Source organism: Choristoneura fumiferana, chromosome 11 (assembly GCF_025370935.1).
Source record: "Choristoneura fumiferana chromosome 11, NRCan_CFum_1, whole genome shotgun sequence".
In the NCBI taxonomy this organism is placed as follows: domain Eukaryota; kingdom Metazoa; phylum Arthropoda; class Insecta; order Lepidoptera; family Tortricidae; genus Choristoneura; species Choristoneura fumiferana.
The window spans coordinates 2,248,376-2,271,286 of NC_133482.1; the positions used below are offsets into that span (position 1 = coordinate 2,248,376).

At 41.8% G+C, this 22,911-nt stretch overlaps 1 protein-coding gene across 1 annotated transcript in view; it reads left to right on the forward strand.

Annotated features, from left to right (window-relative positions):
* Positions 1–22,153, forward strand: part of LOC141432954 (tubulin polyglutamylase TTLL5-like) — a 33,937-nt gene extending 11,784 nt beyond the window's left edge. The window contains exons 10-17 of the mRNA XM_074094789.1: positions 6,047–6,272; positions 7,086–7,239; positions 8,887–9,030; positions 11,747–11,903; positions 13,685–13,851; positions 14,360–14,548; positions 14,662–14,745; positions 15,193–22,153. Coding sequence (XP_073950890.1) covers positions 6,047–6,272; positions 7,086–7,239; positions 8,887–9,030; positions 11,747–11,903; positions 13,685–13,851; positions 14,360–14,548; positions 14,662–14,745; positions 15,193–15,337 — 1,266 coding nt within the window. The 3' untranslated portion in view covers positions 15,338–22,153. The remainder of the gene's footprint in view (positions 1–6,046; positions 6,273–7,085; positions 7,240–8,886; positions 9,031–11,746; positions 11,904–13,684; positions 13,852–14,359; positions 14,549–14,661; positions 14,746–15,192) is intronic.
* The last annotated feature ends 758 nt before the right edge of the window (positions 22,154–22,911 follow it).

Consider the following 22,911-nt stretch of genomic DNA (forward strand, 5'->3'; position numbering starts at 1 on the left):
AGATTTTCAATAGGTTGAGTACATCAATCATACCAATTTATTTCGTCTTTGGCAAAATAAAACGGTTCTAGCGCGCGGCGGCGGCCAAGTATTTCCAGTCGCCAGTACACGCGTGTACGTAGTCGACGACGGACCTGTGCACATTTTTCTAACGCGCTAGTACTACTTTTGAGAGCAAATAATATGGGTAATCGCAGTACTAAAAAGTTAAGCGAAAGAGGAAACGCATAAGTGAACTCAGAGCACATATGAGAAGCATTAGAGTACCTAAACGGTAAGTACCTACCACACACTAATCAACCGGCCGGAGTCGGGCCGAGTCAGCAGGGCTACTACGAAACTCCAAACTCGAAGTTCGTGTCGTGCGGTCCCTCTCGCTCTCGTACTAAATAGTATAAGTGTCAGAGGGACCGCAACCCACGAACTTCGAGTTTCGTAGTAGCCCTGCTGAGCGGATTTCACATTCGTACTACGACCGCAAGCTGGTTGGCGCGGGCCTCGGCTGCTCACGGACGCGGACGGCTTCGTCCAGATTCTACCGCGACTGCCATACAAATTGTAGGCACGTTGTATAAACCTTTACTACTCACGGCGAACATGCGGCGAACCTTGCGGCTACTATGAAACTCGAAACTCGAAGTTCGTATCGTACCTTCCCTCTCGCTCTCGTATTAAATAGTATAAGTGTCAGAGGGACCGCAACCCACGATCTTCGAGTTTCGTAGTAGCCCTACTGAGCGGATTTCACATTCGTACTACGACCGCAAGCTGGTTGGCGCGGGCCTCGGCTGCTCACGGACGCGGACGGCGTCGTCCAGATTCTACCGCGACTGCCATACAAATTGTAGGCACGTTGTACCTATACTACTCACGGCGAACATGCGGCGAACCTTGCGGCTACTACGAAACTCGAAACTCGAAGTTCGTATCGTACCGTCCCTCTCGCTCTCGTATTAAATAGTATAAGTGTCCGCACGACACGAACTTCTAGTTTCGAGTTTCGTAGTAGCCCTGCTTGATCCCTTTGACAGTTTCACTGACATTTCTGATAGTAGATGCAACAGTTTCGATCTAAGTTTAGATTTTCTCATTTTTTTGCAGGCAAAGGTAATATCTTGCATTCAGCCAAGTTATAAAACATAAATAGTTTTAATAAAATAAGATGGTTGCACTTGGTTGCACTAGTAAAATATTGACAAAAACATGTACTCCAACTGCAATCCGGCTGCAAAATGGGAGTTTGGATGCAGTTATTGCGCAGTTAGTACAACTGCACCAGCACTGGACCCGACTGTCAGAGAACTGCATACCAACTGCCATTTTAGGCAATCGGAGTGTAGTTCTTACGCAGTTCTGATGTAGTTCTGCCATTTTACAGCCGGATTGCAATTGGAATGCGGTCCGTGTGTACCAGACCGTATATTACGATGCCTACCGCCTACCTAATCAGCGACTTATTTATTATAGGAACTTCGATTTGTAATTTACCTTCACGTAAATCAAGATTGTTTTTTTGGAATCTTTTTATATTTTTTATTTCCATTCCAATTTTTTTTTTCTCTTACGGTCATCCCGTAAAACCTAAATTGAAAATACAAACTGAAATATAGATGCACAGAAAAACCAGAAAAATAAGACCAGTCTCTGCTGGTGGACCAGCAGTGGTGTAGCGGTATAGCACGCGGTACGGAATACCGAGGACCTGGGTTCGATTTCAAGTGCTGGTCTTATTTTTCTGGTTTTTCTGTGCATCTATATTTCAGTTTGTATTTTCAATTTTGAAATTAGTTTGTCTTTATTTTTCTCCCAAAATGTATCATCTTTAAGTAAAAGTAAAATAAAGTGCCCGGTTGAAGTGTAGCCTTTAGAAATGGACTTGAAAAATATATCAAAGAAAACGAAATTCAGATGTAGAATTATGAAAAGGAAACTAAAACTACTGAAATTAACAAAAATAGTAACTGGTATGACCAGATCCAAGGTCTCCATGTCACGTATATTTGCTGTGTGGAGTGGTGAAAATCATCACCTCAAAACAGTAATGACACTTATAGATGATACATTTTGGGGAAAAAAATGAAAGACAAACTAATTTCATTTTATATGGACTGGTTACTATCCAAAATTGTTGATTCCCGTCGAGCTCGGGGAATGCCACTAAGGGAAAAAGAATCTTCATCAAAAATAACTGTAGAACCTCCTCTGACTGAAGATAAATAACTTTCTCCTACATATCCATACTTCTCAAGTCACGAAAATAAGAAAAGCATCGCTTCATGCTCCAGACAATTTTGGAAGAGCTATAAATTTATTTAAAACTAATTGTTGCCGTCGACTGCGTCCGCGCGGAATCTGATTTAGAGCAATTTTTTATTATATCCAAAAATATTTATTTTCCGTAACATAAAGTATCCTAAATGTTGACCAGACTAATAAGCTATCTAACTAACTAATTTGGCTCAGGGACCCAAAGAGGGTCTTGGCCTCCGAAACAAGAGCATGCTATCTGTATCGAAAATACAAACTGAGACATGGATGCACAGAAAAACCAGAAAAAGAGACCAGCGCTGGGAATCGAACCCAGGTCCTCAGCAATCCGTGCTGCGTGCTATAACCCCTACACCACCGCTGGACAGGAATTTAGACACGAATTTTTCCTATGCATACATATCTCAGGTTGCTTATTTCTACTACGCTACTTATGCAGCAGCACTAGCGACATCTATGTTTTCGCTCTCATCGAGAGACGTCACATTCTATCGGAACCAACCGCTCACCCAGACAAGAGATGTCGCTACTAAGCAATCAAATTATGATTGGTTATTGGAGTCTTTTTGTATTTTTTATTTCAACTCCAAATTTGTTACTTTTACGGGTATCCCGTGAAACCATATCGAAAATACAAAACTGAGACATGGATGCACAGAAAAACAGAAAAAGAGACCAGCGCTGGGAATCGAACCCAGGTCCTCAGCAATCCGTGCTGCGTGCTATAACCCCTACACACCGCTGGACAGGAATTTAGACACGAATTTTTCCTATGCATACATATCTCAGGTTGCTTATTTCTACTACGCTACTTATGCAGCAGCACTAGCGACATCTATGTTTTCGCTCTCATCGAGAGACGTCACATTCTATCGGAACCAACCGCTCACCCAGACAAGAGATGTCGCTACTAAGCAATCAAATTATGATTGGTTATTTGGAGTCTTTTTGTATTTTTTATTTCAACTCCAAATTTGTTACTTTTACGGGTATCCCGTGAAACCATATCGAAAATACAAACTGAGACATGGATGCACAGAAAAACCAGAAAAAGAGACCAGCGCTGGGAATCGAACCCAGGTCCTCAGCAATCCGTGCTGCGTGCTATAACCCCTACACCACCGCTGGACAGGAATTTAGACACGAATTTTTCCTATGCATACATATCTCAGGTTGCTTATTTCTACTACGCTACTTATCACAAAAAAAAAAAAATAAAAAAACAAATTTGGAGTTGAAATAAAAAATACAAAAAGACTCCAAATAACCAATCATAGCATGCTATCTGTCCCGATCGTGCACAGCCTCTTGCCAGTCGTGGTCGTGGAGACGTCGATGATCCGCCTGGACACTGTCCTCCCAGCCCGATCCTCTCCCATTCGTAGTAGGTGGCCGAACCAGCGAAGTCTGTGTGATTTTGTTACGCCGATGATGTTGGGTTCAGCCACCAGCTCCAGGATCTCTCTCTTTTTACGGATCCTCCACGTGCCGTCGTCTCTTACGAAAGACCTTCCTTTCCGCTACAAGGAGTTGATATTCCTCTTTGTGTGTTAGTGTCCAGGCCTCACAGCCATACATAAGGACAGGTCTTACGACAGTTTTATAGATCCTTAACTTTGTATTCCTGCTGAGAAGCCTGGACAACAACACCAATAAGCTATCACTACACAAAATTTCGTTGATTTCTGTTTAGTAGTTTCTGAGTTATTATGATTAACTCAGGGACTTTATCCATCCCCTTGGCCCATAGAACTTAATATGGGAACGGAAGCATTACCATGTCCTCGGTACCGCTCTGCTTTCAGAACATGACATTAGTGCGTGTGAGCTAACTTTGGGGGCGGCAGACGTGAGCTTGCCTTCGGAATCCAAAAGCTTAATGGTTGCTTGACCTGAAATGTATATTTCAGATTTTTATTTTATTTATGACGGTGGAAGCATTCTACACATCTACTGAACGTAGATATAGTTTAGATATAGTTAGTGTTTGGTTTTGTAACTAAGGGACCCCATACATCCCTGTGTTATAATAATATTTTTTTTATTAAATATAATGACCCGGATAACTCACGTCTTAAATCGAGTTTAGCTCGACATGTTTCGGGCTAATCCGTAGCCCTTCGTCTTCGGAGCAACGCGACTCAGCGGCTGCTGCAACACGCGCACTGCGCGCCGCCGCTCTGCTCGCGCGACTACCCGACGAAACTGACACCGGCACACAACTACCCGCGTTTTCATCATCATTACAACTGTCAAATGTAGGGTAGCACACAACACTAACAACATCGCTCTGTAAAGGTACGTTCACACACACCGATGACGCATGATGATGATGATGATGATGAGTGGTCCCGGGGTATATATGATTCCCTGTGCCTGTGGCAAGAGCTATATTGGAGAGACTGGACGAAACGTTTCCACAAGGGTATCGGAGCACATACGCAGTATGAGGAAACAGGACGACAAGGGGTCTGCTGTGGCCGAGCACTCAATGAACTCGGATTCGACGCACTATATCAGATTTGATAAGGTATCTGTACTTGCGAGAGAGAAATTTTTCATTCCGCGGAAAGTGCGTGAAGCCATCGAGATTAGTCGTCGGCCGAATTTCAACCGGGATAGTGGTTCCTCCGAGTTGGAAAACGGTGTTAAATACTCGTGCTGCGTCATCGGTGTGTGTGAACGTACCTTTACAGAGCGATGTTGTTAGTTTTGTGTGCTACCCTACATTTGACAGTTGTAATGATGATGAAAACGCGGGTAGTCGTGTGCCGGTGTCAGTTTCGTCGGGTAGTCGCGCGAGCAGAGCGGCGGCGCGCAGTGCGCGTGTTGCAGCAGCCGCTGAGTCGCGTTGCTCCGAGACGAAAGGGCTACGGATTAGCCCAACATGTCGAGCTAAACTCGATTTAAGACGTGAGTTATCGGGGTCATTATATTTAATATGAGTGAGTCTCACGGTAGTTTCATGTTCAAAATATTTTTTTTGTAATTTTTTCTTTAATTGTATACTGTAGTTTTTTAGTACCTATTTTATTTGCAATTATTTTATTTTGAAAAAACGACTCTGCCAAGTTTCTTGCGGCGCATTCTTCTTGGCAATGAATAATGATGGTCTTTCCGAAAGCGCTGGTAGTTTAAAAAATGACGTGTAAAAGTGCCCATTGCGGCCTATTTACTGAATAAATGATTTCATTTCATTTCGTAAAAGTGAACGGACAACTTTTTCTTTACTGTTTTATTATTATATGTATAGATTTGCCTAGCTTGTAATCTAGATTTTCAGATTGAAATAAAAATGTTTTTTTATTTGTATTGATTTACCTTTATATCCTTTTCATCATATCTATCTATCGACCTATTCAGTCTAAATGTCTATCCATTACCTACGTTACAAATCAAACTGTGGGCATGAAGAGGCATAAATAATTTGTTTATTACCAAGACTATTCATATTAAACGAAGATTTTCTTTATTAAACCAAAAAAATGTGTAATTATAATTTTAAGGAAGAATCCGGAATTCACATTAACCAGAATACGGATACAAACAGAATAAGGCCGTCAACGGGCTGCGTGACAGATGCGCGAGGCGCCCCGCATTCGCCTCCGCCGCGTCGTCTGCTTCACCCCCTCAAATACCGAAAATTCTTCTATAAGCGCGCCTTAATAGTCTCTGAGTAAATCTGCGGACGGACGGACAGACAGACATGTCGAAACTGTAAGGTTTCCGTTTTTTCCATTTTGGCTACAGAACTCTTAACTGTTGTGCTTTTGTTTAGTGCCGTCGCGTCCATTCGGCGGAGAACGTATTTGGCACGCGGGGCAAGGCGGGCGGGGGCGGTGGCGGGGGCGGGGGCGGCGCGGGGCAGGGCGGGCCGCTGCCGGCGCTCACGGGCGAGGAGCTGCGGCTGGTGCGCGCCGTGCGGGCGCAGTACGCGCGCCGCGGGGGCTTCGTCAGGATATTCCCCGCCGCCAGCAGCTGGCAGAAGTACTCGCAGTACCTAGGTTCAGTATCATAGACCAGTATTATTCTAGTATTTTAAAACACGAGTGTGGGTTTATGAAACGAGGCGTAGCGAGTTTCATAATAGGGTCACATGAGTGTTTTAAGGCCTAATTACGTACAGTTGCATACAATATTTTATCTATATCCATATATTAAATCCTCTATCATGTGTTCAAGAACCATTGAGAATGACCTGCATTAACGAGAACTAGAGGACATGCTGCTGCACTGTCGTTATGACCATTACGATACAGCCGTGTTCATAATAGAATCCAATGTCGTAATGCTGGTCATTACCTATGGTTTTCGAACGCATAATTGAGGATTTACTATAATGGGTGTAGATAAAACAAACAATGTCGCGACGCCCCTTGGCATGAAAAATATCCGGCGACCCCCTGCTAACCTCCACTTCTCACAGTTGTATTATTTTACGTTGATAATACAAACGTTGAATAATCAATTCATACACAATAACGGTGAGAGTATTTTAAAGATACTGTCATAGACCATACTACGGCGGGGCTTTTAGGTCTTTTACTCGTCTCGCTTCTCGTTAAAAGTTGGTAGACCTTGTTTTTAAAAACCACTCTGCCGAGTTTTTTGTAGCACATTCTTCTTAGCAATGATGGTCTTACGGATAAAAAAATATACGTAAAAGTGCCCTATGCCGTCTGCTTAAAGAATAATCGTTTTGATCTGATCCGTTCACAAATACTGCCATAACTTTTTTTATATTTGGTAATGTCAGTTACAGTTTAACTTCTGTTCTACGACATATTTTTGTAATGGTGATGGTGTCCGTTCCGCAGACCCGGTGTCGGGCGTGCCGGTGTGCTCGACGTCGCTGAACAACAACGCGCCTTACACGGTCGTGCAGCACAACTACAACCTGCTGGTGCACTCGCACGTGCTGCCGCACTTCGCGCACGCCACCGCCGCCGCCAGCCTGACGGACGCGCCGCCGCCGCACCAGCCCGACCAGAGGTCAGCGCCCCCCCCCCCTCCTCCAGCACTCGCACGTGCTGCCGCACTTCGCGCACGCCACCGCCGCCGCCAGCCTGACGGACGCGCCGCCGCCGCACCAGCCCGACCAGAGGTCAGCGCCCCCCCCCCTCCACCATCACTCGCACGTGCTGCCGCACTTCGCGCACGCCACCGCCGCCGCCAGCCTGACGGACGCGCCGCCGCCGCACCAGCCCGACCAGAGGTCAGCGCCCCCCCCCCCCCCACCATCACTCGCACGTGCTGCCGCACTTCGCGCACGCCACCGCCGCCGCCAGCCTGACGGACGCGCCGCCGCCGCACCAGCCCGACCAGAGGTCAGCGCCCCCCCCCCCTCCACCATCACTCGCACGTGCTGCCGCACTTCGCGCACGCCACCGCCGCCGCCAGCCTGACGGACGCGCCGCCGCCGCACCAGCCCGACCAGAGGTCAGCGCCCCCCCCCCCTCCACCATCACTCGCACGTGCTGCCGCACTTCGCGCACGCCACCGCCGCCGCCAGCCTGACGGACGCGCCGCCGCCGCACCAGCCCGACCAGAGGTCAGCGCCCCCCCCCCCCCCCACCATCACTCGCACGTGCTGCCGCACTTCGCGCACGCCACCGCCGCCGCCAGCCTGACGGACGCGCCGCCGCCGCACCAGCCCGACCAGAGGTCAGCGCCCCCCCCCCCCCTCCACCATCACTCGCACGTGCTGCCGCACTTCGCGCACGCCACCGCCGCCGCCAGCCTGACGGACGCGCCGCCGCCGCACCAGCCCGACCAGAGGTCAGCGCCCCCCCCCCCTCCACCATCACTCGCACGTGCTGCCGCACTTCGCGCACGCCACCGCCGCCGCCAGCCTGACGGACGCGCCGCCGCCGCACCAGCCCGACCAGAGGTCAGCGCCCCCCCCCCCTCCACCATCACTCGCACGTGCTGCCGCACTTCGCGCACGCCACCGCCGCCGCCAGCCTGACGGACGCGCCGCCGCCGCACCAGCCCGACCAGAGGTCAGCGCCCCCCCCCCCCTCCACCATCACTCGCACGTGCTCGGAGACCTGCCTCCCATTTATGGGTAGTTATTTAAAACGTAGACCTACAAACCTGGCTGGAAAGTCATCATCATTAAGTCACCCGTAGGACCTCCAATGTTGGACATAATGAGGGCTATCGCGTATGACTTCGCCGCTAGAGGCGCTAGTGTAGCGAGAGGTCTTCAAAATGTCAGATGTCACTTTTTGGGTGAGCTACGCGGGTTTATTTATAATTAGAAAAGTTTTGTAAATATTTTGAAACAGTTTTATCTTTCGGAAACCTTTGTCCTCCCTTTTTTCCGAACAAAACGGGACTACGCAACACTGTGGCATGCTCGATATTGTTATGGTATCGTTTTAAGGTATTTAATATGATTTAAATGCAAATTTTGTTTTCACGCCCGTAATAACAAACTAACCACTATACTTCAGGCAGGACCTTTGTCTACAGTGGCGCCAACTGGTGAGCGCGAAAACGGTATCCTTCATTATGTTGGATTTTGATGTACGCCTTTTTTAATGTAAAGATGCATCGACACCATATACTGGCTTAAAACGTCGATTATTACCTAATCGCGTGATGTTCTATCAGCAGGTTGAAACGCTACGAGACGGTGACGATAACGTCGACAGCTCCCGCCATCTGCCTCGGGGACGCCGCGCCCGCCGCGCCGCACGACTCGCGCCAGGCCAAGCTGCTCGTCAAGAAACAGCTCAGCGACGGCATGCGGCTCACGTCAGTATATCGTCCATCATCATCATCATATCAGCCGTAGGACGTCCACTGCCTCGGTTGGAAGCGGCTTGCATCCACCGTGAACCCGCGACTTTAACCTGTACCACTGCCATGAGTTTACAGTGACCGTACTCGATAGCGACGGCGTAAATTATTTGTATGGAGAATTGTACAGCGCCTCTACAAATAATTTACGCCGTCGCTATCGAGTACGTCACTGTAAACTCATGGTAGTGGTACAGGTCATCCGTCCATCTCGTTGGTGGACGTCCTACGCTGCGCTTGCCGATCCACCAATGCAGCATTATCTGACTCAAGAAAGCTTGCATAAATATCTGATACGACTATCTCTAGGGCCGGTAGGACGTGTCAGATATTTTTGCGCGCTCCGCTGTGGCAGATATTAATGCGCTCGTACACACACACACACACACACACACACACACACACACACACACACACACACACACACACACACATACATACACACACACACACACACACACACACACACACACACACACACACACACACACACACACACACACACACACACACACATACAGTTGTGGTCATATAATTAAGAACGATTTTTTATAGAGAAGATTTTTTCAAACTGACAAGTGTTACTAACTGCATGTATATTTTTGTACTTCTCTCGGTATCGTAAAACTTTTCCGTACTAGCGGTAAATTTATTTATACATATAATTGGCTAAAAAATAAATATATAAACTTTATACATTACATCTAAACCTAGTATTACTACTTACTAGCTGGTCATATAATTAAGAACGCTGAATAGTTTATTTTTTATTCAAATTTATATAGAGAACGGACGGCCGCTTTGTGGTTTTAGGTTATTATTCGAATAATTTTGGCGCCATTTAGTGCCGTAAAAGTCTTAAAGGCGATTGCTTCATATAAAAACAATGGGGAAAAATAAAAGTTGTGATAAATCTACAAGAGAAGTAATACTAAAACTTTGCGACAAGAATTGGTCGTATAAACACATAGCCGATCATCTGCAATGTTCAAAAACTATGGTTTTCCACGCCATAAAGCATTTTGCTACGTCTCAAACTACTTCAAATGTTCCGCGTGTACCTAGACAAAGAAAGTCATCTCGTCGAGATGATCGAAATATCGTTCGTTTGGCAAAACAAAATCCTTTTAAAGGGTCTAATACCGTCTAATGAGTTAAGAAAAAAATATTTTGGCGAAAACAACCCTTCAGCAATCTCGGCACGCATTATTCGAAGGCGTTTGGTAGAAGAAAAGTTGCACGGAAGGATAGCAAGGAAGGTGCCTATGTTGAAACGGTGTCATAGGCAAGCCCGGCTTGCATTTGCAAGAAGATATGAAAACTGGACAGTCAGACAGTGGAAAAACGTTCTTTTTTCTGACGAGACAAAAATAAATAGGGTATGTTCTGATGGCAAACGATATGTAAGATGGCCTTCAAATAAAGCATTCGACCCAAAGTACACAAAAGTGACTTTAAAGCATGGCGGAGGAAATGTGAAAATTTGGGGATGTTTTCTGGACATGGTGTTGGACCTGTTAGGCTGATAGAAGGAAACATGGATCAATTTCGATACAAAAACATACTGGAAGAAACAATGTTACCATATGCTGAAGGCGTGCTTCCGGTTATTTGGACATTCCAGCATGACAATGATCCCAAGCATACTGCACGTACCGTTAAGGAATTCCTCACATCGCAATCAGTTTCTGTCTTAGATTGGCCAGCCAACAGCCCCGATCTTAACCCAATAGAGCATCTTTGGTGCGAAGTCAAGAAAAAGGTTTCAAATCGACAGTGTGGCAATTTAAGAGAACTGTATGACGTATTCTTAGAAGAATGGAACTCTATCTCTCTTGCGAAATGTCAAAAATTTATAGATTCAGTGCCTCGCCGGTGTAAGGCAGTAATAAAAAGCCGTGGACATGCTACTAACTATTAATTTTAGTTAAAATGTATTAAATTGCTTTTTTTTGTGTACAAACTTCACGTTAGTGTGATTTAGTTAATCTAAGTTTCAAATAAAAAAACTTTCGAGCAGTTCAATAAATCGTTCTTAATTATTTGTCCAGCTTCATTACTATTTTAATTTGTTACTAAAGAGAATAAAAACAAAATTTGTAAAAAATTGTCAGCAATTTTATTCTTTATTCTTAATCCCGTTTGCTCTATACATGTGGCTATTTCATAACGTAACTAGTTACTTCTAAGAAGGAACCACGACTACACATGACATGCTTTAGTTAAAAATAATCTGGAACTTCAAATCGTTCTTAATTACATGACCACCACTGTATATATATATATATATATATATGCGCTACACGTTTACAGCCCGATAACTGCATCACGTGACAACAAAAGATTTACAGTCATGACTTTGAATTCCGATCTAAGAAAAAGGGTGCAGAATGTAATTTTAATTCAGAAAACCATCCAAGTGCGAGTCGGACTTGCGCACCGACGGTTCCGTTCATCGAGAAAAACAATCTGATTTATCAAGGTATCGATATTTGTTAGTAAAATATAAATCATTTATACTTTACACACCTAAAGAATTGACATTGACAGCTGGTATTTTTTTAACAGCATAGTCAAAAGACGGCGCGTCTTCGGTCTAAACCTAATCCATCATGCTTTTTAATCTATGGTCCAATTCAACCTCAAGGCATTGACAGCTTTTTTTTTACAGCATGGGCGAAGGCCGGCGCGCGTTCGGCCTGTACTTAACGCACGTACTAAAACGCGTATCGTCGTTCTCGAGCGAGCTGGCGGTCGCGCACGCCGGCCTCGTGTTGCGCTTTCTGAAACGCGCCTCCAACACGCTACGGATGCCTTACAATGTAAAGGTGACCACGTTTAAGCATGCCGCTTGCTACACTCTAACGCACACTTGCACTGCATAAGGTAAATATACTAACGTCAAAAACTAACTGCCAGTTGGGCCATTTTTTCCGTTTATTAATAAAAAATAAGTTTTTGGTAAAAAAAAACATTTTTAATACAAGCTGTTTTCGCTGCCTGTACTTTTTGTCGACTTTACTTGCATTGTCACCCAAACTTCATTTGTATACCTAATTTTCAAGTCTATGCCATTAACCAAAGAGTTCCGTTTTGCGGAGACGATCCCGGCCGGACTACCAGGATGTCACTACCAGATTATTCTATTGTCTCGCAATTTACATAAGTATGCCAAAATTCAAGTCAATCCGACTATTGGAAGTTGGTTGAATTTAACTTGCTTGCTTTTGACTACAGACAGACAGACAATGGGACAGGTGAAGGTAAATAAAAGCTTGCAATAATCTACAGTTTTTAATGAACTACACGTACTTCGCGTCAGCGCACATTATTTCTCATTCTAAAAAGAATAGTTAAGTTATTGACAAGTGAGAGACCGCTAATAAGAGGCACACCGATGATTTATGGCACCGCGGGCAGCGAGCGTTTGACATTGGTATTACTGTAGTAAAGTTTTTACACTTGGTTTTTTGCATGATTTTATTTCTGCTTGAATCAATTTTATTTACGTTAGTATAAAGATGTTTATTATTGTTGTATTCTTTTATCTTTCCACTTTTCAATTATTCAGACTTTTAAGCATATGCACCCTTCCATTCTAACCTGTTAAATAGAAGAGCGCTTAAATAAATGCACTGTTATAATATTTTAAATTAAAATCAGCTACAATTCATCTATCATTAACTTTAAATTAAATAATTCATTATATCTCACTATTTTAGGCTAAAATAGAATACAAATTTAGATTGCCTCGTAGAAATATAAACAATCCTTACTAGTATCATATGTGAACTTTACTCACTTTCTTTCACTTGAATATTATCGTTGGTTGTTTGCTACGCTTTCATGTCTGAAGTACTCAATTGATCGTTATTAAATTTGGTAGGCATCGTCTCAATAGAACGCGAATGCGCGATCATCGTAGGTTCGCGCGAATTTTACTCGTTCTAACGCGCGACCAAACATATTGCATGATTGCACGATTGTCAGTTAGGACACCTATTCGAGTTCAATATGTTTGGTCGCGCGTTTGTACGAGTAAAATTCGCGCGAACCTAGCTACGATGATCGCGCATTCGCGTTCTATTGGGACGATGCTGTACGCGCGCAGATAGTTTGAGAGTAGCTAGTTAACTTTACATTTAACGCTGTGTGCTTTTAGGAAAATAAAACACCTCACCCAAATAAAAAAGTATAACTGCGAATTAAACATCTAATTGCGGATCGTCTACGCCGGCGACTCTCTGACCATGCGGCCTTAAATCCAATAACTGTATTTTTTTTTTTCATACAGATTAAATGTAATTTTCAATGTTTGCGATACAATACAAAATTGATAAATGTCTATCTAAGTCATTTTTTTTGTTTTATCTAAGAGTCAAATAAATATCAAAAAATATTTAAAGGCTCCCATACCAAGAGACAGCGATAACACCGCCATGTCCGATACACTGATTTACCGATGGTCAATATATTATCTAAACTCATGTTAAGTATTTGGGAATGTTACAAAAAAGAAGCATAGTTATGCGGGTAGAATCGAACCTTGAATTTAAAGCATCATGGTCAAAGACACCCTGTATACACGAATAAAGCGCGACGTTGACAGGGCCCGCCCGGCAAGATGTGCGACAAGGACCGCTGCGCCGTGGTCGCCAAGCAGCTAAACGACTTCCTCTACATGTACTATCGGGAGACTGATTTGTATACCGACAGCGAAGACAGAGACGGATGTGTCTCTAATATACACTTTGCGCAGTTCCTGTACTCAGCCAGGTGAGGAGAGCTCGAGTGTTATTCTTTCTTCACCATTGTTTATCCTCAAGTCGTGTAAGCAAGTATGTTTAATTGAATCAGACGTTGCTTTGTGGACGTTTTGTGTACGTTTTTTGTTACGGGGGTGAGCAATAGTAGATTGTACAACAAGAGCATAAAACTAGCCATTTTACCCGAGACGTTCATATGAGCCGGTACGACGAGGGTGGATAGACACGTCGAGGGGAAAATAGGTTTAATGCTAGAGTTTCACACTCTGATTTCACTTGAATTGCTAGAAAATCTGCTTTCAAATAAAAACAACCGCATTCAAATCGGTCTACCCGTTTAAGAGCTACGGTGCCACAGACAGTCACACAGACACAGATAGCGGTCTAACTTATAACACCCCCTTTTTTTGCGTCGGGGGTTAAAAAAAACAATTCCTCCAACACATCTTTCCACATTTCTGGTGGATCGCCTTAGCTTGTTTTCCACCTTCGTCTGACAAACAAAAATAACCTTCCAGCGAAGCGGATCTAGAAGACGTGCTGCTGCTCCAATTGAAGATGGAAAACTATGTGACGACGTTCCTGAGCGACACGCGCAGCCCGTTCTGCGTGGACCTGCCGGCCGCTAAGCTGAGCGCGCCGCCCGCGAGACACACGCTGCTCAAACACCTCGCCTGCCTCGCGCCCATCAACACGCGCCGATACAGGTCACTGCCATCATCATCATCATCATCATCATCATCATCATCATCACCATCATCATCATCATCAACATCATCATCATCATCATCATCATCATCATCAACACTACCTGACACGTTCCTGAGCGACACGCGCAGCCCGCGAGACACACGCTGCTCAAACACCTCGCCTGCCTCGCGCCCATCAACACGCGCCGATACAGGTCACTGCCATCATGTTGTTGCGGAGGTTTCGTAAATCCTACTATCCTACTAATATTATAAATGCGAAAGTTTGTGAGTGAGTGAGTGAGCGAGTATGATTGTTACTCCTTCACGTTAAAACGGCCGCACAGATTTTGATGAAATTTGGTATGTAGATAGTTGGACATCTGGAATAAAAACATAGGCTACTTTTATTCCGATATTCCCACGGGATAGGGATAAAATCTCGAAACAACAATCGCTGGGCCTAGAGTCATGAAACTTGACATGTTTTTTTTTAATTTAACGTCAATAAAAACCACGATTTAATTTTCCCACAGGAATTATAAAAAATCCCGATATCTCAGTTCAGCTGCTGGATGTAATGTGCGATGCGAATTTACGTATCGTAATAAAACTAACTCAACACAATCTCAATTTCTTTAAAGTTTAATTTTAATCAACAGGCCTTCCGACACCCAGAGCAAGCCCGAAGAGCAGTCAGTAGACTCCAGCGAGCCGCCCACGTTCTCCAACTCCGACATCGTACTCAAAGACTCCATGAAGGAAGAGAAGCCCCTCACTCAAGCCCTGAAGTACGCGCGGTCCTAGCACGGAGCCCTGCGTGCGGGCCCAGCACGCAGAGGCAATACCATACGATAGCCCAATCATTAAGCGGTTCTTAACCTTTTCGGCCGACCCAAAGTGTAAAATATATTTATAGCCCGCGACTCTAAAATACCGCTAAAATTTACGTCAAAGTAAATTTTAAAAAAGAATAGAAAAATTTTACGACATATTTTAATAAGGGAATTCTCGTGACCCATCCCAATACCGCCCGCGAGTCCCGCGACCCGAATTTGGGTCGCGACCAGGAATAAGAAACGCTTTAATGAGTAGGAGAAATCTACTCGGTTATCTTGTGATTATGACTGTATCTACACTTGACGCTTAATTATAACGATACAAGCATTTCACGTTACGCATTTCCACGCAAACATAGTAAAATAAATCATTATTTGCTTGTTAACGGAAGTCGCAGTTTCAGTTCGATAAAAGATCTCATGTCGGAGCCACCATGGTTATAGTGGTTCCAGTGGCATGATGTGAAAATTTTCGGAGCAAAAAGACAGCAGCCTCATAAAGCAGTGCAGAAAGAGGATGAGAGATGTGAACGAGTGCTGAAAGTTTGGGCATTCGCCGGGAATCAAGCTGTTACGGAACTACGTTAATGGTAGCTACTAACCTTCAAACATGGCGGTTGTGATCGAGAAAAAAAAATGCGCTTAAAGTTGTGGCTTTGTGAAATGTGTCCACAATTTTTTTAATCTTAACTTTTGACGGTACTTGATCTGCACGTACCATATTTCTAATTTACAGACGACTAGAAGTTGATCAAAATTCGGCAAGGTTTAAAGCAAGCAATCGAATAATATGAAATGAAGTTTACGCTTGAAAAAACGTTTTGGTGACATTGATATTAAAATTATGCGTATCAATTTAAGTTCGTACAAGGCAATAATCTTTAAATTCATTGTAACCTCTTATTAAACATCCAACTGCTACGTAAATTGACAAGTGTTTTATAGCAAAAACATTTCGTCACTACTTTGAAAAAATCTCGTATCTAAAATCAATATGTCAACTAAATTGAACCTTGACATAATGTTCATAAAGTTCACTCAGAAAAATTATCTATTTTGAGGTACGAGTTTATTTTTAAAGTAGTGACGATTTGCTCTATGACGTTTCTAAAAGTGAGCAACCAATTAACTGACAACTTTTTTCTTTGCTTTTTCTGTCAGTCGTTGCATTTCAGAAATATTTAAAATTGTATTGAATAATTAATATCGAGTGCTTTCCCTGTACCTAAGCTTATTTTGCTTAAAACTATTGTGCTATTCGCCAATGACGTGAAAATTTGTATAAACTATAAGAAAATGATAATAATGAGTGGGTTACCATGCCATCGTGATACTGTAGGTTTAGCATGCATTTTAAAGCCGCTAGCGTTTGGGCAGTGTTAGGTTAGATTTTTGATAGTGATGTGCTATATTCGTATCGGTATCCGCGGATATTTGAAGTGATAAAAACGCAAACGGATACTCATTTTGTGCTGATCCCATAACGAATCTTGTAAAGAATTTTACTATTTTAACAGGTTCCCTGTCCCACGACATCAGGCGCATGTGCCTCATGCGTGACTTTACTGCTATTTCCGTGGGGCACATGTACCTCATGGCCAGTCCTGTAAATAATGCAGTTGTTCTTTCGGTAAATAATAAATTTTATCACGTATTATATTATTTTTATTCTTGAACCACATTTAGTTTACCAATGAAAATTACTATGGGGACATTGATCATGTCAGCCGAAACACGTCCACAGCTGGACATAGGCCTCCCCCAAGGCTCTCCACTCAGACCGGTCTTGTGCTTGGACTACGGGGTCATTACATTGGAATAGAATAGAATAGAAACGTTTATTCGCATTTCGCAAATTACATAAACACAAAATAAACAAGTATAAAGTAAATAGAAGGTATCGGACATTGGGGATATTACATTACTTTATCATTACTATGGGGACCTGTCAAAAGAACGCTGCACATTGCTTCGGGACAGGGAACCTGTTTATCCACAATTTCAAAGTTAGGTAGGTATTAACGATCTCAATTTATGTAGTTGATACATTTACAATGTAGGTAAATTGAAAATTTGGCATCGTTAACTGTAAGTCAAGATCACATATACCGGCACTAAGAAAAAAAAGTCGAGGCCCGTATCCGTATCCGTGGATTAGATACGCGTGAATACGGGTTTCTAGATACTAAATAATCCGTAACAGTTTCAATAATACACTACGAATTACATTCTCTCAAATTTTCTTCGGAATGTAGCTCGCGATTGAGTGGTGGCTCATTAAAGGTGATTAATCCGTATCCGTGGATATCCATTTTAAAGGGGTTAGTATCATTTCGTCTAAAAAGCAGCTGGTCTACGTAGCAAATTAACAATTGGTCTAAGTAGCAACTTGTCTAAGTATCAAGTGGTCTAAAATTCTTTGACTCAAAATACACGGAGCTCCGCGCTCCCATTCCGCATGGCAGAGGCGCTTCGCGTCTTGACGCAATTTTACCTAACCTATGTTTTTTTTAAGTTTTCGACAAAAACAGGTAAGGAGGATCAGTTGCTTTTTAGACCACTTGCTACGTAGACCAGCTGCTTTTTTAGGCGAAATGATACTAACCCTTTTAAAGATTTTGCGCATCACTAGACTTAATATATTTAGGGTATGAGAATGATATTCAGCTAGTCGTGTCGACGAATGTGATTGATTTAAAGTTTTAGATACAGTAGTCCACAACCGCGGAAGGCTAGAAAGCTAATTTTTTATGACTTCTGCAGCAATGGACATGGTATATTTTACCAGTAAGGTATATCCTGCTAAAGACTGTTGTCAGCATAGAAAGCTTACGGACTGTTTGGTCTACAGGATGCGTAACGGGTAATTATAGTACGGAAATAGAAGGAAAGACATTTCGTCATATCAGATATTGAGATTGTTGAATGGTGATTTCGTTGAGCGAGTATTTGAAAATAGAAGTATTATGTGTATATCCCAACTTTAGTAAAGTAAACCTACTTTTCTACCTAAACTAATTTTAGCTTTCACCTGTGAATTTTAGTAAAGAAACAAATGCTTGAGTAAAAAAGTCTAAGCTTTGCCCGTTTTTAGCGATTTCTAAAACTTAACAAAGTCACAGATACTTTATTGATACTGGTATCGATTAATAGCAATATTAAAATGCAAGAAGGTTCTGCTTTAACCAAATAAATCTAATGTTTACTATGTTTAAACAGTGGTACAGTCGAGATTTTTTATTTACTTATTGATTTACTCATTTAATTTTGTAACTGTCACTTCGGGTTTGAACTTTAGTATAAAATTATGAGAAGGCTTACAGTGACAAGGTATTAAAGTGTAAAGATAATCTTTGACATCGGCTGTACCTGGTACCAAAGGTATAGTTGAAATCTTAAGGTGCTATAAGAACTTAAATCGAACGCTATATTAGGTAGCTGGAATACACAATCTAATAGACTGACCTCAAGTAGGTTTTACCGACAAGTACCTAAATATAGGTCGTGCCACCAAAGTTGAGGACACGCACTCAAGAGCACGTCATGGAATGACAGCGGGATTTTGTCATTTACTCATTAATTTAATTCATTGTCCTTTTATGCAATCAGTTCTTCATATAGCTGTGTGTGTAATCATTCACTTCAACTCTCGTGGCACTACCTATACTTACCCCCCCTTTGCGGCTTAGTATGTACTAGCATTCAAATTAGGCCTTTAGATGTGTAGCCATCCATTATTTTGATTATTTAGCTTCTTTGTGATCGCTTTGCTATTCTATTATGATAAGGCAGAAAGTTTTATTAATTATTTTTATATTTATACAATGCGGAGATGACAAAAATAAATTACATTATACCCATATATGCTTTAAAAAGCATTTCTGTGTTTGAAATCTCGAGATTTTCCTGTTTGAAAAGAGTATTATTATTATTATAAAAAACTGTATTCTAACTGTCTAAGGTTAGTAATTTTTTTCTTATTTTTTATTCGCAGTTACTTTCCTTTAAAGTATATATGTTATCTAAACTATTCTAATGATTCTATTTTTTGTATTTGGTCAGTAATCGAAGTATAATTTACTGGTTCAGTTTGTTATGACATGATGTTTGGTATGACATGTGTCTTGTAGGTACTCATAAGCCGCGCTCGGTGCAATCTTATGTATTTGATGTAGCTATTTATATGCAATATTCTAGTGTTCATTTAGCGTAGTGCTAGTGATGCGATAACCGATGCTAGTCCAGATAGATCACACCTAGGCTAATGTCGCCAAAGTATTATTTACAACCTTAGTTGATATAGCTATTGGGTGACACTCCCGGCCCGGATAATACCGACCTTGTGTTTTAGTGTACACGCCCATAGAAACTGACATTAGCTTCTATGGGCGTGTACCCGAAAAATAGGGTCGGTATTTCCATGTCGGTATTATCCGGGTTGGGAAAGAGTGTCACCGTAGCTACTTAAACCCGCGCCGCGTATCTGTCGTGAACTTGACACTCTAAAAGCGAGTATCATTCCGCAAACTGTGCCACTGCTAAAGTTTTCTTTAGGAAAGGTAGCGTTTTGCGCAAAAATGGATTTATTTACTTACTCAAGAGTTCACGAGTAACTGTGTATATTTCGCGTTGCTGTGATGGGCATTGTGCGTCCCTACTACCACTCGTATAATGTGGGTCGAGTGAGGTTTAGTTCACAACATATTTTGCGCGTGTAGGGTTTAACATTATAAATTACTTTCATTGCTGTTGTCCCAGTACAATTTATAATTATTTCTAATGAGCATACATTGTATTAGGATGACAGCGGTAAAAGGTACATTGAAGGATTATTTGTTCATATAATATTGTATCACATCACACTAATTATTTCTGTGGCGGAATCGTAACGATTTACGAGATATGATTCGTCCGATGTGATAGAATAATATTGTACAGTCGCCATCAGATATGTCGGAGCGGCCGAGCTGATCAAAAATATCGAAACATGAACTCTAATACCTTAATAATAAAGTGCCGATATTTTCGATCCGAAATACCCCATGGCGACTGTACACATTTTACTTAGTAAAATTTCGAGTACTTAAATTGTAAGTGTTCACAATTTCAGTACTTCTTTAATTGTTAAGTATATTTTTGTATGTATTCCACATTTGCATCGAATCTGGGCAGAGTTCAATAAAATACTTGACCGTCCATTGTTAAAAAAGATTACCAATCCCATGTGAAAATTTATGATCGTGTAAATTTAATACAATACACACTTCATTGGACACAAAATATTATAATAGTAAGATGTTTTTTCTTTACTCATTTTATTAATAAAGTTTTGTCGCTGGTAAGCTTTAACTATATCGCAGTAGTATTTAATAAATTAATGATACTTAATAACTTTGCTTTTAAGATATTTATTCTTGAAAAAATAGCAGTTTTCATTTCGTATAAGATATATATAGGCAGATAATATCATATTAAAATTCTCAAGGTGTGTGAATTAATTGAAATTTCCATTATTTGATCTCTAATATTGTATAATTTAATTTGAGTGAACTCAGGCAAGTATTATTTTTGAAGATAAAACTTTTTTTTTAAATCCATTTCAGGTGCCATAGATAACATACAGTTTTATTAAGCTGGTAAACGAAGTGAAAACAGCTTCTGGGTATCATTCTTTATAGGCGTGACTTTTATCATCATATCGACTGCGATATTATGTCTTTGTACAGTAATGGCAAAGGCCGTACCACAAAAACTTACACGTGCCCGAGATATACTTAGTTACTTACGCCTAAAACGACGCTTCTGTATTATCTATCATGATAATATTATGTTAAACAAATGTTTAACTTTTGTTCACGCACTTTGCCACCTGACGCTCAGAGCAACTGCTCTACCTTCTCCACCTCAGGGCCGGCCAGTATTTAATGTCTAGAGCCCGTGTAAATTTCAAATTCAAATTTAAATAATTTATCCAGTAAGTAGGCCGCAATAGGCTCTTTGGGTGACACTCTTTCCCGGCTCGTATAATACCGACCCTGTTTTTTGTGTACACGCCCATAGAAACTGACACGAAAACAGGTACACGGAAAATAGGGTCGGTATTTCCATGACGGTATTATCCGGGCCGAGAAAGAGTGTCGCCCGGCTCTATTATGCTTTTCTTTTTTCTTAAACTACCAGCAGTAAGTAAAAGCAGTAAAAAATTTAAGAAAAAATATTCAAATCAAATAAAAATATTTTATGATATTAGTCGCGGCAGTAAATAAAGTGTCAAAGCCACCTAAAACCTGTCTCGGTCTTGCTATCTCCGCCTATTCTCACATACAATACGGTATTTGACTATTTTGTATATGTTTTATAAATTAAAACTACACAATGCCTGTTAACGAATACAAAAACAATTTTTAAGCTACCTTTACAAATAACAAAGTTATAAAGGTTTGAAATTCAAGATTAGACAGAGAAAGACATACTGGCATGTGACGTCACACGCCAGTACCGCCATACTTGCTGCATAGAGAAAAGCGTTTGAGAAATCCAATTTTCAACCGATGTAAATTTTCTCTTCGCTAAACACTTATCTATATTTTCATAATAATATATGGCAAAGTCAGGAGTTGTCAAATACCGTATTACAAGTGGAGCGTCTAATACTAAGAAAATGTATTTTAGAAAGTGAGGCTATGCTTTACCGAGTACAAAAAGATGAATTTAAATGTCCATTGGCAATTTTATCACTGAAATATATTTTGAATATGCTAATAAATTTAATTCGAATATTAAACTTACCTATTTATTTTACCTAATTTAGCATGTTTTAAAGGTTGCTGATTAAGGCTGCGTTTCCACCTGAGATTTGCGAGGATGAGGAACCATTCATGAACCTATAGAACGTAAAACTAGTTTATTCAGAACTAGGTGCCGTCTGTAACGGGTGACACTCTTCCCGGCCCGGATAATACCGACACAAGAAGAAGCTCATGTCAGTTTCTATGGGCGTGTACACAAAAGACAGGGTCACTCAGGGAAAACTCGTCTGCGTCCCGCAAGAAATGCTCTTTTTGCACTGCCTTGACCTGGAATTGTGGAGGTCAAGAGGAGAGGCGCCTTTGCCTGACATTGAAACAGTAACAGTATAATAAAAAGTACCTAAATACCTACCATTACTATTTCATTGATGAAAAATGAAATGATATATTTATTCCAGACGTCAGTCCATAAAAACAATCAACGGAGATTGGTAAAGCTTTTTACTCAAGTAATTGGTTACGTCGGGTACATGTGAGAAGAAAAACCCTTGCATTCCAGTCTCGCTTGTTTGAAGTTAATGGTATCAATTATTTCGTAAAGATATCTGGAATAGGTAGATAGATAATTTAATTAGGAAATTAGTTAGGAAAAGTTTAAATTCTTCCCTTCCGGCTTCCCGCCCCCCGCGCCGCCCCGGCTTCCCGCGTACATGTGATGGTATGGTATGTAGCAGGGATGTTACGGAGCTCCGATTCCGTTTCTGTTACTTTTGAAACGGAAGTTATATCGGAT